Source organism: Dermacentor silvarum, chromosome 4, assembly GCF_013339745.2.
Source record: "Dermacentor silvarum isolate Dsil-2018 chromosome 4, BIME_Dsil_1.4, whole genome shotgun sequence".
Taxonomy (NCBI): domain Eukaryota; kingdom Metazoa; phylum Arthropoda; class Arachnida; order Ixodida; family Ixodidae; genus Dermacentor; species Dermacentor silvarum.
In genome coordinates this window covers 107,459,613-107,479,252 of record NC_051157.2, presented here as the reverse complement: position 1 = coordinate 107,479,252, position 19,640 = coordinate 107,459,613, and the positions used below count along the sequence as shown (strand labels likewise).

The 19,640-nt window shown below is 52.3% G+C and overlaps 1 protein-coding gene across 1 annotated transcript; it reads right to left on the bottom strand.

Annotated features, from left to right (window-relative positions):
- Positions 1-241: 241 nt before the first annotated feature.
- Positions 242-9,691, bottom strand: LOC125944999 (uncharacterized). The gene is made up of 3 exons (XM_049666514.1): positions 9,398-9,691; positions 6,867-7,025; positions 242-460 (listed from the first exon to the last, which is right to left on the bottom strand). The coding sequence occupies exons 1-3, from the start codon at positions 9,677-9,679 to the stop codon at positions 242-244; spliced, it is 660 nt and encodes a 219-aa protein (XP_049522471.1). The 5' UTR covers positions 9,680-9,691.
- Positions 9,692-19,640: the final 9,949 nt, after the last annotated feature.

The following is a 19,640-nucleotide window of genomic DNA, read 5'->3' as shown; positions in this document are numbered from 1 at the left end:
GCGCTGAAGTCCCCTTCAGAAGTCGATAGACCATAAAAGACTAACGAAAACAGATTTGTTAAATACTCATTTGCCTATAAAGACAATATAAGCTTTATATAGCCCGAAGGACAATCCCACATGACACTAATTCCATGTACAAAAAGCTCTATAGATAGTGTAGAGATTGTCCTAGTTTATTTGTATGAAGATTGAAGTGGTTATGCGCGCTTATAGCGTTATCGAAGTGCAGTTCACTGAGTCAAGGTGTGCTTGTGAACACAGGCACCTTGCGTTCATTTCGCTGCAAAAGAGGACGTGAAATGCTCACGTTGAAGTAGAATGCGCACACGGTGTCGGTGCTGAGCACCCCGATGAGCGGCAGGGCGACGACTGGAAAGAGGGCGGCCACGCAGAGAGGCACGGGGCGCAAGATCCACAGCAAGCTTGTCGTGACCACCACGTATAGGCAGTGGAATGCCTGCGGCCAGCGAACAGAGGCTGCGCTGGCATTTCGCTCAGAACTATTTCCATCTTACAATCATATGGGGTAATGGCCGAAATAAAAAAGAGAGAAGAGAGAAAAATGGAGAGAGATATAGAATTATAGTAGTGCCAACATTACACTTTGGACTTCTTTTTTTTCTGCCTTGTAAAGATTTTATGGGCCTCGAAACCCTAGAAAAATTATGGTTGATCCCTTTTTCCTAGTAATCGGTAGAACACGAAAGTGAAACGTGTCTTCACAGAAGCTGTTGCATGTCGTGTGTAGCGAATGGTGCACGATTTACGGGCCGGCGACCGTGTTGCAGGTTTGCTTGGCGCGCGGCGTCCAGCTGCCGAGTTGCTTCGGCAACGGTCCGAGCATTTTGGTCGGACTCCGTAGTGTCTTGGGTATCCAGTTATGTTGCGACGCGCTCAGCTTCAGGAATGCGATTGACAGAGTTCGCAGCATGCGCCGCGAACGCGCGAAGGCGTTCTGCTTCACGCTGGCCTGTCTCTCGCCGGACCAAAGTGAGATTCGCCCGTGGACGCTGCTGCCTTTCTGCGCCACTTAGCGCAGCAGTTTTCTTAGTTGGGACCATCGCAAGCGAAGCAGTAGGCGGCATCTAAGCACTGCTGATGCATGTGGAACCTGCACTCCGTAGGTGACGAGGCGCCACAGCCTAATCCGACGCGAAAGATAAACCATGTGCGGAAAGTACCAGCACCAGGCTATACCACGTTGGAGCCTCCGCTGCGATGATGATGATGATTTAATGGCATCGCCGTTGAAACGGGGCGGTGACAAATAGTCACCTAGTCTGCTTGATTTAATCAGGTATACTATACATGTTCTTTGTCTAGCATTTTTGCATGCCTCATTAATATTTTTTTTCTTTTTTTTCCAAATCTACCCTGTACCGTTACCTATGATTTTAAGAGAACAGGTCGTATCAATCCCACCACCACCAATACTCTAATCGTCTCTTGCTTATCTCTATGGCTGATCGGTTGATGTCTTCTTCCACTTTAAACCCAAGCGCCTCTGGAAGTTGTACGTTACCTACGGTTCTTGCTGGGTGAATCCCTTCGCATTCCATTAGGATGTGCTGAGTGGTCTCCCGATCTTTACTGCAGCATGCACATACCTCATCTAGTTCCGAATATTTGCTCCGGTATGTTTTGGTCCTTAGACAACCGGCTCGAGCCTCAAATAGCAAGGCACTGCCCTTTGTGTTATCGGACAGATTTTCCCTTCTAATTCCTTTCTTCTCATTCTTGTAAATATCCGTGGTCTTTTTGTTTCCATTCTTTGCATCCAATTCACTATCTCTAGTTCTCTAACTTTCTTTCTGATGACTCCTGGTTGCCTATTTACAGTTTCGATTATCCTGTACTTGGTTGCCAACTTTCTTGACCTCTTTCTCCATTCTGTGTCCACGCTTTTCAGGTACAGATAATTCTGCACTTTAGCCGCCCATTTATTTTCATCCATGTTCCTCAATCTTTCTTCAAAACTAATTTTGCTCTCTGCTTCTCTGACTTCAAAAGAGGCCCAACCCATGTCACCCTGTACTGCCTGATTTGTGGTTGTACCGTGGGCTCCCAAAGTCAACCGGCCTACTGATCTTTGGTTAACTTCCAACCCCAACAGGATATCCGATTTTAAGCATAGAATTGCATTTGCGAATGTTAGCGCTGGCACCATTACTCCTTTCCATATTCCACGCACCACCTCATACTTATTGTAGCCCCACAGTGCTCTGTTTCATTATTGCTGCATTCCGCTTCCCCTTTATTTTTAGATTATCTTGGTGGTTGCTTGAGTAAGCCTTTCCTTTGTTTATGTATACGCCGAGGTACTTATATTGTTTGACTATGGCTACGACTTGCTGTTGAATTGACACCACGTAATTACTTGTCTCTTCCTTAAAGATCATAATTCCTGATTTCTCTGTGCTAAATTTAAGACCTAGATTTGTCGCTGTGTTGCCACAGATATTCCAAGTATCTGTAAATCTTTTTTATTCTCTGCTAGTAGCACTATGTCGTTTGCGTACATCAGTCCAGAGACCTTCTGTTGCACCACTTGACCATTACGCATGTAGGATAAATCAAACCCTAATTCGCTGTTTTCCAGTCGTCTTCCTATACCCTTAACGTAAAGCGTGAACAACAGTGGAGACAGAGGACATCCTTGCTTCAATCCTTGGTGAATTCCCACCATTTCATTACCTTTCGACCTTCCCATACAACTTGTATTTGGTTGTCTCTATATATCTCCCTCAGCAGCTCCACGAAATCATATATGCCTTCGTGCTTAAGAATATCCCATAACAATTCCCTGGTTACGTTGTCATAGGCTCCTTTAACATCTAGAAATGCTATCAATAAAGGTCTACTCTGAGCTACTGAAATCTCTATGCACTGAGTTAGTACAAATATATATCTTCTAAGCGCCTGGCTGGCCTGAACCCATTATGTCGTTCCCCCAATACATCGTTTTTCTCCACCCACTTCGACAGTTCTAATCTTATGGCTTGCATTGCCCTTCTATATATCACCGACGTTACTGTAACTGGCCTGTACGAGCTCGTCTTATCCTTATCTCCTTTGCCTTTGTAGATGAGGTTCATCTTGCTTTCGTGCCATCCAACCAGAATTTTCTTCGTTCTAATCACTTGCTCTATTGCATTAGTCAGCAGTGCCTTGCTCTTCGGGCCAAGGTATTTGATTAGCTGTATTGGGATTTCATCGGGTCCTGCTGCCGTGTTATTAGGGACATTTTCTGCTGCCTTTCTTCAATGAAAGCTTTCTATACTAAATTTTGATCTCTCAGGCCTCTCTGTTGTCGCTGGATCTGTTGTCTGAACTACGCTTTTTGTCGTGCCGAAGTTATCCTTAATAACGTCTGTGATGTACCGCAACGCATCGTCTCCTTCGTAGGTGTTACCGTCTTCATCCCTTATAGCCGTTTGCGAGTTTTATTGCGATAGCAATTATATGGACACTCCAAGCGCATTTTTGCCGTCGACGTCGCCGTGATGTTCCGTATAAAGTCCAACGGCGATAAAATCGTCGCCGCGCGCCGTGCGTTGTGTGTGCAAGTGAAAGCATGCGAGGGTGAGCCGGCAACCGCAGCTTAATCTCGCGCACGCTAGAGAGGAAGGCGGCCGGAAGCACATGGTCTTCGTTCACGCGCGAGGAACGGGGTGGAGGCGACGGAGACGGCAGGGAGGGGAGGGTGCATTCTGCTTACGCGGCTACTGCTCATGGAGCTATCTTGAAAGCGATCTGCAACGCGGCGCGGGCTGTCGCGCGCACCGTATCTTGAAAGCGATCTCCAGACGGCTCTGACCTTTGTAATTGCGCTGTGACCCTCCTTTCGCCGTTCTGTCTCCGTTGAAGCGATAGTTCGCATGATGCGGCGGCCGCGCTCGTTCGCGCCAGCGTTTTGACAGTGCTTGCCTGCGGTCATCGAGTGTGATTTATTCATGTTTGCTTGCGCGCGCTGACACCACGCTTGTTAATTCAGTAAGTAAGCGAATATGTCCAACTATCCCTACTCCGTATAGCTGTCTACTAATTTGCTATCGCAATTGATGCCTCGCCTTTCGGGCGAAACTGTGACATTTTTATTTAGTTGGAGCACCGACAGCTCCAACATATGGTTCCAGAATTTCTTGGGGGCGCCTTTGTCACTTTTGCGAATGTGATGCACCGAACGTTCACTTGCGCAATAATTTTCTCTTGCACGAGCTCACTCGCCACCCTTTTCTTTTCTAGGTATTTGTTCCATCTAAGGAGCACCTCTTCTTTGAGTAATCCCAACTTGTTGGCTTCTTGCTGATCCCCAGACGCCTCTTTACGCTATTCTATAGCTTGCTTTATTTCCTTATACCACCACTTACGTGGTTTCCTCTTTCCAATCCAACAATTGCTTTGCCATGTCTGACTTATTTCCTGCTGTATAACGTCCACCAGTTCCTTCTATTCCCAGACTGCTGCAGGAAAAGGCTATATTTTTTTGTGATCTCTGTTATTTGTTCTTCATTAACTTTTTTTTTAATTTTGAGAGGCTATTGGTTCGTGTTCTGCGTCGGCATCTCTCCCAAATTTTAATGCTAAAAGTCTGATTGCTACCCAGGCTATTTTTTTCTATTTTCGTCAATTATAATTTGGTCTAGTTGTTCGTAGACGATTTCTGAGACTAAGGCGTAGTCGATACATGACTGCCTGCTTCTGCATTTCCACGTTACCTATCCATGACACTTATTCTCCCTGCTAACTACTATGAGGTTCTGCTCATCACACAGATCCAGCACTAGAGAACCGTTGTAATCAGTGTATCCGTGTAAGTCATCCATGTGCGCGTTCATATCTCCCACTGATATCACCTGGCCCAATTTCTTGAACTGATTAATATGGCTTCTAATGCAATCAAACAATTCCTTTAAAGTGTGTGGCTTGTGGCTTCGCTGTGACTACCGAAGCGCCCCCTACCGGCGCTCGTTAGTGTCGCAATGCAGTACTTCGCTTCACTGTTCCTAGATGGCGGCGCCATCCCTGTCAACAATAAAACCCTTGAAACTTCGTAAAGTAGCGACACTCCTCCTTCGCCTTCGCTCTTCCTCGTTTCTCCTCTTTTTCGCGCTCCCTCCTCGACCGTGGCGCCGTTTATGTCGCTTGAGCGTAGCAGACGACCTTTCGCAGAGTGAATGCACGCATAGCAATGCGGTGCGCTTAAAGCGTTCGCGTTGGCGTTCTAGCTCCGATTAACGTCGTGTACAGCATATGATTTTTATACCGAGGGTTCTATATATACAAATTCAGTGACGGGAGCTTCTTTTTCCTGTTTCCTATGTTTCCTATGTTTTTTTTTTTTCCTGTTTCCTATGTTTCCTATGGTTTTTTTTTTCCTGTTTCCTATGTTTCCTATGTTTTAAGTATCTAAACGTTAAAGAACCCCAGGTGGTCAAAATTTATCCGGAGCCCTCCACTACGGCGTGCCTCATAATCAGAACTGTTTTTGGCACGTAAAACCCCAGAAAGAAGAAGTATCTAAACGAACGCTAACGCCCTACCATGACCACTATGAATGTGTCGCGTGCGCTACATTTGGCAAACGTGTGTCGCAAGATCTTGTTGCGAATGGGTGTAAACAACACGTTTACGATCGAATGCTTACATCCTGGCCTCCCGCAAACCCTCAGTAACGAAAATAATTCGCGCCGTCCCTACCACTTGAATTCGCGGCGGGTATTAGCTATGACGCTCAAAGACTGGCAGAGGGCACGGACGCTCCAGCCTTAGGGCTCCACAGCATGTGCGTCTTAGAATCTTAGAGACCGTTCTACTCCGGACCATAATGTCCGGACGGTCCCGGCTGCGCGCGCGCTCTGGTCGCTGCATCTTGAAAGCCATCTGCGTCTGTTTTCGCGGCTTAGTTCGCGTTGATGCGAGACGCAGCAAGGTCAATTCGTTCGCTGCTACTGCCAAGCTTCCTCACTCCAGCGTTTTGACAGCACGTTTCCGCGGTCATCGAGTGAGATGTGTTCATGTTTGCTCGTGCGTGCCGCGTGGCGCCATGCTTGTTTGTTTAGTTAGTATGCCTATGTTTACAAGCTTACATGACAATAAAATTACCAGCCTTACTTCGTACAGCTGTCCATTATTTGCTGTCGCAATCGATGCTTCGCCTTTCGGGCGAAACTACAGCTTTCTTTTTTTTTATGCTATTGAATTGTAGGGATCAAATTCTTTTCTTTAGCGATGTATGGTTGTATGGCCATGGCGAAACAGCTGGCAAGGCCACGAAGCTCGAGGATCGAGTACAAGTGAAGTTGTGACGTGCACTGACACGTGACAGGAGGAGCGGAGCGGCGATGCATGCACGTGTGTACGTCGAATGCGTTGGATTGCGCAATTCTCTCCACCACGCGGCTCTGTTTGCAGTTGGTTGTAATAAAGCGATAGCTTTGGTTCGCATATGTAAATTTATGTGGGCGCGGTTATGGACATAGTGATATGTATGGTAAGTGTACGTTGTGCAGGTACGCAAGGTATGTCGATTAGTGGTAGCTAGGTATGTCTATCTTCTTTAAGAGCAGCGAACAAAACTAAGTCGTTCTGCTGCAGCGTCTCAACTGACCATAGGTAACGTTGTAGACTAGCGGACAGCAGTAGTAGAGCGCCATGTCATAGCCCACAGATGAGTACGAAGTACAGGAAGTAAAACGGGCGTCGATAACTGATCGCGTAAATAGATACCGTAATGCTATCGAATTACAGTCACACGAGTGAACCATGAGAACCTGTCTGTCAGATTTAGCCGCCTTGCCTGCGTGTTGCGTTTCTATAGTGCCCAGCGCTAGCCCAAATCGCTACCAGTAGCGGCAACTCACCGGTGCCGGTTGCATGAGCAACGGCAGCGGGGCGAGCAGCGCCAACCAGCCGAGCACCAGGCGCAGCTTGATCAGCGTCTGGGACGAGAGGTACTCCTCGTTGCTCAGCGTGGACACGTCCTCCTCCAGGTAGCGCAGCGTCAGTGTCCGCTCGTAGCGCTGCGCCCACAATGCGAACGGGACGGTTGCGCAATACTACAGTGCCCAGAAGTATATTCTAGGCGCTGTATCAATACCACAGATACTTTCTAAAGGCACAGTTTCAAGATTTGTAGGTACGACATCTTTTCTAGTGTTTAGCCGCAAAAATACCTGAGACAGGGACAGACAGGCGGCAAGAACGCTTGCGTTCTGTGTGTCCCTGTCTCGAGCTTTTTATTGCGATAGCAATTATACGGACACTCCAAAGCGGATTTCTGCCGTCGTCGTCGCCGTCGCCATCGCCGTGAGGTTCCGTATGACGCGAACGGCGATGAAATCATCGCCGCGCGCCGTATGCTGTATGTGCGAGTGAAAAGGCGCGAGGGACGCGCGCCTTCACGGGGAGCGAACGCACGGCGGTGAACAAACGCGCGTTCTGCGCCGTGCGCCCTGAAGGGCTGCATAATTAAGCGTCTCTTTCCTCCTTTACAATAACTACTGTAACCATATATATAGAGCAAACGCGACTTCTGTCGCGCGAAAGGCCGTGGGGGGTCGGGAGAGAGGGAGAGGAGGCGACGTTTAGCTGCGGCACCAAATGCGTATTTATATAAAAACGTTGCGAGGCTCGAAGGTGGTAAAGACTTCCGACGCTTCTCGACGAGTGTACCGTTCTGATTTCGTCGAAAACCTCCGAGCCGCTCCCAGAGGCACCGGCAGCAGTCACCAACGCCGCGCCGCGCGCGTTCTGTGCGAACGCGGGCAAAACGCCGACGGCGTCGACAACAGTTCTGGGTGTTGCTGGTGCTGCTGCATGTCCAAGTTTATACAGCTAATAAAACTACGATCCTTACTCCGTATAATTTGCTATCGCAATTGATGCTTCGCCTTTCGGGTGAAACTGCGACAACTGTTTTTTTTTATTTTTTTTATTTTATTTATTTATACGTACTGCAGCCAAACTTTGGCTACAGCAGGAGTAGGAAAAAAATCATGCCGATCCAACGCACATTTTTGGAATCTATGCGAAGCGGAGCTTTCGTGAAGTTGTTAATCAAATGCTGTAAGTTTACCCATTACATTGCGGCGTCCTTGACGTAAAGGAAACCGACGCGTTCGCCAGTGCCCTCACGAACGCGTGCGATGCGCAATGTGACACACGTGGGCAATCATCTCGAAGAGCTAGTTGTCGTTGGCACGCTAGAACTTTACGTCCGATTGTGACCTCATGGTTAGAGCATCGAGCTGCTATGCTGGGGGACCGAGGTTCGTTCGCACAATTGGGCAATCGCCAATTACACGAACCAATTAAGCTTTTATTTTGATGTCAATTATTCGGCAAGACAGCGCAGCAACCACGGCCAGGAATGTCCGTAAGGGTTCGCAAACCAAGCTTCGCTTTAAATCAGAACAATTCAACTTGCGACCCGCCGGCCGGAGCGCCCTCCCAGTTGAGCTGGTGACACTCACGTGCGAGGCATTCCGGAGGAAAAAAAAAAAAGGTGTTCAGAAGAGGGTTTCGCCATTCCAGCAATGCGCTTATACCCTCCTGTTTTCCGCCGTCTGCTTCGTTCGCGCAGTGATAAAACACTGGTTCGCCGAGCAGCGTGACATCCTTAGCGTGCTTCGTCATGGCGCACTCTCACCATATATTCTCGTAACTATTCTCGGTTCAACACTGCAGTGTGCACACACGACCAAACGGTGCAACAGTACGCAATCGATGTAGGATGGACGGAGCCTGGCGAAGTCAAAGTGAAGCTTCAGCCTGCCGCCCTATACTCGTGGACGACTTTCTGTGGCAATGAAGGCAAAGCTATTGTGGGCGGAGCTTCTGCGCGGGTGTTGCCGTGCCGAGTAGTCCGGCAGCATAAAGGCAAGAGTGCATAAACAGGATAGACTCGAATGCACGTTACACGAGCGTATGTTTCTTTTTTTTTTTTCACCTCGCCCCCATCAGAATGCGGCCGCAGCGGCTGGCAGCAAATCCACGAGCTCGTGTACGGCAGCGCAACGCCATAGCCCGTGAGCTACCGCTACACGTAGACTCAAAAAAGGGCAAAAACTTCTGCGGCAATGTTCTGAACGGTGAGCCCCGGAGGTTCGAGGCCGATTCGGCCGCACTTCGAGCATGACTGTTCGTAACTGCACTAGCTGATAATTATTGATTGATTGATTGATTGATTGATTGATTGATTGATTGATCTTAAAGCGTCCCTAAGGAGCGGTTGTCATGGGCACGCTTACTGGACAAACATCCACAGCGACCTAATGGCATTCATTCCCTGGCGCCGTTCTGAACGCTCAACCAATCAAGGAAGAACCTCCTCGTGGCTTTATGCCGTGCGCACGACGCGAGCTGCGCCGAGACCGCATCGTGCATTTTTTACCCGGAAGGGCGGCGTGATGTCCGTGGGTAGCGTGGTGCGGTTGAGCCGGTCGATGTTGTCCGAGCGCCAGGCTTCCTCGGGCAGGAAGAGTCCGGTGTCGTAGCCGCGCATCACCTGCACCCGCGACTCGGTGGTCTTGGCCTGCGTGCCCTCCTCGTCGGTGCTGGCCTTCTTGCCTCGCAGAAGCGCGAACCCGAACGAGTAGCGGCGGTCGGGCCTCGTCGCCCGGGTCGGGTCCGGGACGCCGGACGACGGGCCCCCGTGAATGAGATCCCGAGACATGATGGCTGCTGCTGCACCGGTGTGCTCTCTGTCGGATACTTCTCGAGCGGCTCGCGCGTGAGATGATGACAATGATGGTGATTTTTTTTTTTCAAGTATGGTGCAATCCCACTGGGGCGATAAAGGCGGAGGCTCGGGTGTTATCACGAAAACAAAAAGAGGACTAAAAGCAAAAGAAACCCATTTAAATCACATAAAGCAGCGCGTAATACAGTAGTGTGTACTACAAAAAAATGTCAGCCCTTCCACTGGGGTGGAGGTGGAAGACCAGCGAAGCTGTACTATGGCGGGAATTATGTATTTCAAATTATGACTATTAAGACGTGATGGTCTAATCGGTTATTTCAGCTATTAAACAATGAGAAATATATATGATCCGGTGGTTTTCATTTATTTAGTGACCACAGGGACCATGGCTTTATGGTCGCTACGGTACACCACCATAGGATGTACGGCAAAGGTTTACACGTTCTTTATCAACACTTCACCAACGCCTTGCGCGTTCGGTGCAAACGCGGGCAAAACGCCGCCGCCGTCGACAACAGTTGTGCGCGTTGTTTGTGTGACCGCACACAACGGCTGTGAAAACGCTGGCTACTTCACGGAACGGCTAGGCGCCGTTGTCGACACTGTTGGTACAGTGTACTATTCTAGTACGCTGTACTGTTAGGGGAGAGGCGGGCGAGAGCCCAGAGAGAGTCGGCGGCAGAGGCCGGTAGGGCTGCGCGCATGCGCCGCAGTGGTAGAGCGGGCACAGATACGCACAGTCTAGGGTGGCTCGATGCCCTCCTCGCCCACCACTCCCCTTCCACTGGGAAGTCGCGTTTGCTCTCTGCCGTGCGTTCGCTCCCCGTAAAAGCGCGCGTCCCTTGCCCTCGCTCGCTTTCACTCGCACAAACAGCATACGGCCAATTGAATACAGGAGAGCGGATGCCCGCTGCAGACGACAGGCCAGGCGCAGAAGGAGCCAGAGCTGGGGGAGCCTCTGCGCCACCATCGAGAACCGCTCCAAGGGCCCCCTGGCCTGGCGCCTCCTAAAGTCCCTGACCGGCAGGAAGGTCAACCGCCACCCCATCCTCGCGGTGGCTATCTCGCTGGGCATCAGCGAGGCGGCCCTGGCGGAGTTGCTAGCGGACCACTTCGCCCCCCCGGCTGCCCTCGCTGCGGCCATCCTGCCGGTCGGACTTCCCCCTGCCAACCCGCCTACCTGCCTGCTGGAGCTGCATCCGGAGTGGGCGACCAGCCAGATCGCGGCCATCTGCCAGGACGCACTGACTCTCCACGAGCTGCAGACGGCCCTGAGGAGGGGCAAGCGTCGCAGTGCACCGGGAGCAGACGGAGTGACAGTCCAGATGCTCCGCAACCTGGCCACCAGTGAACAACGACGCCTGCTCGACTGCTACAACAACATCTGGTGGTCAGGACAGGTGCCGGAGGCCTGGCGCACAGCCATCGTGGCCCCCATTCTGAAGAGCAATAAGCCGGCTAACGAGCTGTCCTCATACCGACCGGTCTCTCTCACCTCCGCTGCCTGCAAGGTGATGGAGGCCATTGCTCTGGCACGGCTCGAATGGGTGGCCCGCGCCTGCGGGTTCCTCGCGGACCAGCAGACAGGCTTCCGGCGCCGAAGGTGCACTGCGGACTCCATCGCAGACGTCGTCTCCACCCTGGAGGACGCCAGGGCCAGCGGAGACCTCGCCATGCTCCTCCTCATCGACGTCAAGGGGGCGTTCGATGGCCTCCCACATGCGGTCGTCCAGCAGGCTCTGGACCTCCTGGGCATTGGCGGCAACCTGCGGCGGTTCCTGTCATCGTTCCTGAACGACCGCACCCTCAGGGTCCGCGTGGACCATGCAAGGAGCACTCCCCGTCCGGTCGCAGCAGGCGTACCACAAGGGTCAGTGGTGAGCCCGTTTCTCTTCAACCTCGCCCTGGCCCGGTTGCCTGCTGCACTGCCGACCGACCCTCACTACAAGGTGGAGTGCTCCATCTACGCGGATGACATCGCCCTGTGGGTGCGGGGACCGCCGCAGTCAAGCCGCCACGTGTGCCTGGCCCTCCAGAGAGCCCTGGACACCACGGCCGCCTACCTGGGAAGCATCGGACTCTCGGTTTCGACGGGGAAGACGGTGGCCCTCCTCGTCCACCCGAGAGCAGCGGCACGGCGCTCAGCTCCCCGGCTGCAGCTGGAAGGCGTGCGCATCCCATGGAGTACGACTGTGTCGTACCTTGGGCTGCGCATCGACCACCGGCTAACCTGGCGACCGGCAGTCGGGGCCATGCAGACCCAGACCATCAGGGTCCGCAAGGCCGTGTCGCAGCTCCTTGCTCATGGAGAGGGCTGCTCGGTGAAGTGGGCCCTGCGGCTCTACGAGGCGGCGGCCACATCACGCCTGCGGTACGCCCTCCCGCTGGTGGCGCTGCCGCCACGCCGCCTCGAAAAGTTGGAGCTGCAGCACCGGGCGGCCATCCGACTCTGCCTGGGCGTCCCCCGGAGCTCCCAGATTGCCGCTACCCTTGCGGAGGCTGGAGCATGGCCCCTGTCGCTCCTCTTCCTGCAGCAGGGGCTGAGGCACGTCGACCGCCTCCACCATGCTCCTGATGGCAGAGGCCTGCTGCGTCGCCTCCAGTCCCGGCCTTCCTCAAGGATGGGTCAGCTGTGCCGCCTCTACGAGGAGGTGGTTGGCAACCCACCGCCGAATGCGGTACAGCTGCCCCCACCACAGAGGCCTCCTGTCCCCATCGCCACGGAGCTGCCCGGGATTTCGAAGAGGCGCTCGCCCGCTTGCGCCCTGCAGCAGACGGCCGCCTGCCTCCTGGACGAGACCCTCGGAGACCACCTCCTGGTGTACGTCGACGGTTCGGTGGTACCGGACACCGGCTCTGCCACGGCGGCCTGCACGGCACCAGCCCTGCAGAAGAGCAGGCAGTGTCGACTGCCCAGACACGCCAGCTCGACTGCAGCGGAGGTGGCAGGCCTCCACCTGGCCGTCGACCTACTTTCCGAGGAGCTTCCTGGGGTACCAGCGGCCATCCTATGCGACTCCAAGGCAGCCCTCCTCGGCCTGCAGAGGCCAGAAAGCGCCAGCCTAGGAGTCGCACTGCTGTCTACCCGGCTGACAGCGCTGCAGGACGCAGGCCACCCGGTGTCCCTGCATTGGATCCCCGCCCACGTAGGGATCCCGGGCAACGAGGCAGCCGACACCCTGGCGAAGGACGCCCACCACACCACTGTGCCCCTCAGTCGGGCCGTGACGGAGGGCGACTTCACTGGACTGAGGCTGCGGCGACACCTGGCGACCCACCACCCAGACAAACGGGTGGCACTGGGATGCCCCCCACGACCACTCCCCCAGCGAGGCCTGGCTCGCAGGGAGACCTCGCTCCTTCTCCGGCTCCACATCGGCTGCAGCTGGACGGCAGCACGCAGCTACCGACTGGGACGAGCGACGTCCCCGGCCTGCAGCTCCTGCGGGGAGCCGGAGACGATCGAACATCTCCTGCTGGCCTGCCCGGCGTACCTCCAGCAGCGGGGCCCACTCCTGCAGGAGTTCCGCCGCCTGGGCCTCCCCTCTGGCAAGGAGGAAGATCTCCTCTTCCCCGGCCGACACCACCTTTTTGCACTTCGAGGCGTCGTGGAGTTCCTTGACTCGTCAGGGCTCTCCGCACGCCTCTAAGGACATTTCTACAAGCGGGAAGGCCTCACGGCTTCCCACCCCACCCCGGGCCTGACTGGCCTGGCACAACACCCCTGCAGACTCTGCAGCACACCAAGGCCTTCCATCTCGGCCTGATACGTGCCGCCTATGCCTGCCGGTTTTGCTTCGCCCAGCCGTGGCGACTCCACTCTATCCCTTCTTTCGCTCCCACTTACCCCTCCCCGTTGGCGCTGAGCCGTGCTCCCTCAAGGGCTGCAGAAGATAGCGCCAACCTTTCCCTTTCCCTCAAGAACCACTTATCATCAATGAGAGTTTTTTTCTATTGCCGGACGCGACCATCGAAAGGTGAGCCCTTAACAGCTTCGCTGTAAAAAGAAGTAAAAAGAAGTAAAAAATCATAGCCCTTTCACTACTGTGAGGATGGAAGCCAGTGAAACTGACTATGGTGGGTCTGCTCTAGTGAATTTGCTATAGTTAATTTATACATTTATACATATATTATCATTATTGATTATATTGAGCGTCTTCGGCATGTTCATCAAACAGCAAGGACACCGGCGTCTTGTTTTCGCCCGGCGCGATGGCCAAGTAGTGCGTTTGCTGCGCCTAGTCCGCCCCATCGTCATAGACTAGCGTATGAGCCACAGCGTTCATAGCCGCAGCACACTGCCCGGCAGCGTCAGGATCATGTGAGATCTCTCCCGCTGTTGCTCTCGGCGGCTCATACCCGCATATTCAATGCGGGTATTCGCAATACGTGATTTTATTATCGTTAATCGTGACGTGACTGCCGAGCATGTGATGTTATTGATGTCATGACCTATCAGTCATGTTAGCCATACGTTTTGACAACTGTGCTAAGGCACAACTGGCGGGAAACCGCCACGCACATGGAGCCGAAATGCTGGTGATAGTTTTTAACAACGGAGCTGTTTAAGCTCTTGGTTAGGCCGCGTAGTGCGAACAGGGAACTGCGCCTGACGTTGACGTCATCGCGCGTTGCCTAGCAATGCCTCTTGTCATACTATGTCATACTACATGCTCTTGTCATACTATGTCAATTTTGGTACCTACCAAGTTAACGAAACGACCATGAGAGCACCATGACGTAGGCGGCTGTTTCATGACCTACATGACATGCATGTGATGACCTGTCATAGCGGGGTTGCAACCTGTCATACACTCTTGTCATTCACTCTTGTCACACTCTTGTCATATTCGTCGTACACTTTGGCGCTGAGCCGTGCTCCCTCAAGGGCTGCAGAAGATAGCGCCAACCTTTCCCTTTCCCTCAAGAACCACTTATCATCATCGTACACTCTTTTCATACTATGCCAATTCTGATACAGGCGGCTGTTTCATGACCTACATGATACGCATGTGATGATATTCATGTCATAACCTATCATTTATGTTCGCTATGCAGTCTTGTCATAACCCGCCGTGGTTGCTCAGTGGCTATGGTGTTGGGCTGCTGAGCACGAGGTCGCGGGATCGAATCCCGGCCACGGCGGCCGCATTTCGATGGGGGCGAAATGCGAAAACACCCGTGTACCTAGATTTAGGTGCACGTTAAAGAACCCCAGGTGGTCCAAATTTCCGGAGTCCCCCACTACGGCGTGCCTCATAATCAGATCGTGGTTTTGGCACGTAAAACCCCATAATTTAATTTAAAATCAGTCTTGTCATAGTGTGCCAATTTTGGTACTTACCAAGTTAACGAAACGACCATGAGAGTACCAAGATGTAGGCGGCTGTTTCATGACCTACATGACTTGCTGTCAAAACGCTGTAGTGAGTAAGCGCGGCAGCAGCAGCAGCGAGCGAATTGACCTTCGTCCTGCCGCTCGCATCAACGTGAATAAGCCGCGAAAACGCAGCACAGGGAGGAAGGACTCTGCCCTCGCCGCAGATGACTTTGAAGATACAGCCGTCCGGGCGGCCTATCGCCTCCCTACCCTCCTCCCAGAGCCTTGCGGATCCTTGCGGCCCGGCGGGCGCGCGCGGTCGCTCTGCGGCGCGGAGTAAAACGCCCCCCCCCCCCCTCTCTACCCTCCTCTCGGAGCGTCGCGTGCGACTGGAAGATGGCGCGCTTCGTTCCCGCCTTCCGCCCTCACGTGCGCGAGATTGAGCCGCGATCGCCGGCTTACTCTCACACGCTTTCGCTCGCACAAGAGTATACGGCGCGCTGCCACGATTTTATCGCTCGTACACTTTCTACGGAAACTCAAGGCGACGACGCCGGCGACGGCAACGGTGACGCCGATGGCAGTAATACGCCTGGAGTGTCAATATAATTGCTATCGCAATAAAAGAATCAGCCTAGCACCTGATTTCAATGTTGTTGCAGCACCGCTATGGGTAGGCATCGCATAGTTAGGACTCCCAAGGAGCAGCGCAAATACGAGGAGCGGCAAAGGGAAAAGAACTCGCCGTGTGACCTAGCCGTCACTAGTATTATTTTAGCACAAACTTGATGATGTCTTTTACCATGAAGTATTAGCGAAACCATCATTTTTTTTTCTTTAACTCCCTCAGCACTTTGGCCATTATGGACGCCTTTCTTACTGTTTTAGTTTTTATTAGTTATTACAGTTAGCACGAGTGAAGTCGTAGGCTCGGTTTGAGCGGTGCATTAAATTTTATTCGTAAGTGTCAAATGACCCAACGAGCGAAATGCAGCTCCACTAGCGTGAAACCTAGAGAGGTGCGAAGCATGTTTTGATGCACCGCTAATGGGCTCATACTGCCATTAAGCAATGGCTCATAACCCCGTAAACGATTTGGGAGGCTGCAAATCTCCAAAGGACAGAACTCTTCCAAGCGTGTAAATTCCCCTGAGAGACAAGGACAAAAGGAAGGGCAAGACACGCAAAAGCGCTACATGTGTCTTGTCCTTCCTTTCGCCCTTGTCTCTTAGGCGCATTTACACGCTTGCAATGCTTAACCAACTCGCCCAACAAAGGCCTACTCGTTCCGCATCGGAATGGGGGATACGCCCACTACGCGACTCTTGTGGAACAAGATCGAACACATTTTGTGTCGCTGTCCCCGGTACGACGTCGAGCGTGAACCTCTCCAGACAGCATTGCACCGGCTGGACTCTAGAGACTAGAGCACGGTACGGGCCGATTTTTTCAGCCCGGGCCCGGCCCGGGCCCGATTTTACGTCAGGCTACCCGCCCGAGAGCGACCAAAAGTTTTATGGCGAGACCCGGGCCCGGCCCGGGCCCGCAAATAATCTACGTTACCCGCCCGGCCCGGCCCGCCACCCCTTTACCTTAGGCCCGAGCCCGGCCCGAGACCAAAAAAGACGACTGAGTGGCATTAAAAAAAATAAAATAAAGAAGAGAATGAAAGGAATTTGTTCTTAAGGCATAAATACATGTCATATGCAATTATGAATGCTATTTGAGCGGTCTGAACGCAAATATCAGCGCGCGAAGCAGTACGACTGACCCTGCCGAGCAGTATCGCCAGCACTTTCCAACGGCGCTCAATCCACTTATCGCCACGCCGCCACAGTATGTTGTAGCGTTAGCTACACTGGCCTAGCCAAGCCCGTTTCGCGCGGCACATCAAGAGCCGTGCTGCGCATGCGCAAGGATCAGTGATGTCACACGGCTTGCGCACCGGAGCCACCGGAGCCGGCACCTCTCGCGCACTCCGCCGCCGCCGCGCGCGACTCACCGCCGCCGGTCTGCGCATTCCAGAGGAGTGACGTCGTAGCCGTGGTAGACGCACTGGCGCCGGCGCGCTCGCTGTGCAGTCGCCGTCTGACACTGCGCTAGAGCCGCTGCGCTTCTGACTGGCGTTTGCCAGTGTGGTATAGCCATGGAGAAGGGGAGCTCAAATGCTGCCTAACAGCGCAGAAGGACGGAGAAGCTTGACTCATCGGATCCCGAAGTAGTTGCCTGGCAATTAGCGGTTGAGCGTAGGAGGAATGAACAGAAGAAGGCTATATACATGTGCCACATAATACGTATACCGCGTGTGTGTCATTGGAGCAGCAGTAGGCATGACAATCAAGCTAATCCTTGACAATCTAGACAACCAGGAAAGCTAAGAATAATCAGCTGAACCTTTGCTAACGCTACGTATATCCTGGCATAGCCGAGCTAAGCCACTGCAACTTTTTTTCCACGTCGGGCGCCTCACTGCAAAGCATGCGCCACCCCAGCCGCTCGTCCCACTCAACCGTATTCTAGTACACTCTAGCCGAAGCGCAGCCACGACCACTGAACTCCACGCCACGACAGGTCCTGAGCGCAGCCAATGGATGGAGTAAATGGAGAAAGAAAGCTTCTCGTTCTTCCATGGTGCAGCGTAATGCGCTGCTGCTAGGCGCCTGGTTGAGAAGATGCGTGCAATCATAGATGTACGCAGTGCTATATTTCAGCCGCGTGACGAATTATCTTACCAGTAATCGTTTTACCAATTCGCCTTTGAAGAATCAGCAAGTCGCGAACGCGCTTACACCGCAGTGAAAGCATTAATTACATTGATTTAGGTAAGTAATACAAGGGCATCCTTTGGTTTGAGGCGACTTCGGTCTTTCTGGACTTTTAAATTCTGTTCAAACAGCGCCAAATACGACGGAAGAAGAAAAGGGAAGTACACAGGAATAGCACTGCTAGATTCCAGCTGCGCCGGGGCAACAGGTTTTTCAGAGTCGAGACGCGCGAGGATAACTCGCTGCACGTTACATGCACACCACCACAAAGTCCGAGCCCGGCCCGGGCCCGCGTCAAAATACCCGAGCCCGGCCCGGGCCCGGGTCAAAAAGTCCATGCCGTGCCCGAGCCCGGCCCGAGCCCATGAAAAAACTGCCCTACCCGGCCCGACCCGGCCCACGGGCTGGGCCGGGTACGGGCTTTCGGGTAAGCCCGAGCCCGTGCAGTGCTTGCTCTACTCTAGATCATCCTCGAAAATAAATATCCTTGCACCATGGCCATGCGTGTCGATGACACAGAAACAGGTCTTGGCGACCGTTCAAAGAGTCGGTGCGCACCTTGAAATCGCGAAACCTTGTTATCTGCCCTTTCTCTCTTATTGGCCCTATATCCCCTTTCCATAGTGCAGGGTAGCAAACCAGACGTGCGCCTGGTTAACCTCTCCGCCTTTCCTGTCTTCTGTTTCGCTACTCTCTCTCTCTCTCCCACCTAGTTTTGAGAACCCTTCCGCTTGGCTGTTCAGGAAAATGTTCACCGTTCAATTTTTCATAAAATTCTCCTCTCTCATTGTATTATAATAATTGCTTATTCAAATATGCATCCTGTTCTCCTTCATTACGCAATGGTTCTGTGACTGCTTGTTTCTCAACTAAATCATATGTATTTACATAATCCATGGACGCCATTAGACAGGTTAATTGTACTCCGCAGATTTCTCGATTACCTGATTGATGACATGGATGTGATTCATAGTAGAATATGCCTTCCTGAAGCCAGGAGTAAGCCAGGAATAGCCAAGAGGCATACGTGAATATCTTGGGAACTATATACAAATATTCTACTTGCTACCTTGGTTCTCCACAAGAAAAGTAGAACGTTGCCTATCAAGAAATAGCTTAGGCAAGAAAACGCAATCTCTACCATGCTATTCACTGCATGCTCAGAAGAAGTATTCAAGCTCTTCGAATGCAAAAGCTTAGGAGTGAGGATCAACGGCGAATATATCAGCAGCCGTCGGTTTGCACATGACATTGTCCTGTTCAGCGACAATGGAGACGAATTACAAGAAATTATTTAAGACCTTAAGCGAGTAAGTGTAATAGGGGGTTGGAGATTAATATGCAGAAGACAAATATCATGTTCAATCACCTGGCAAGGGAACATGAATTCAGGATCGTCAGTCAGCTTCTAGAGTCTGTAGAGAAGTACGTTTATCTAGATCAATTATTCACAGGGGACCCTGATCCTGAGAAGGAAATTTACAGAAGTATAAAAATGGGTTGGAGTGCATACGGCAGGCATTGCCAAATCCTGACTGGGAGCTTACCACTGTCGTTGAAAAGAAAAGTGTACAATCATTGCATTCTACCGGTGCTAACATATGGGGCAGAAACTTGGAGGTTAACAAAGAAGCTCGAGAACAAGTTAAGGACCGCGCAAAGAGCGATGGAACGAAAAATATTAGGAGTAACGTTAAGAGGCAGGAAGAGAGCGGTGTGGATCAGAGAACAAACGGGGATAGCCGATGTTCTAGTTGACATTAAGCGGAAGAAATGGAGCTGGGCAGGCCATGTAATGCGTAGGACGGATAACCGGTGGACCATTAGGGTTACAGAATGGATACCAAGA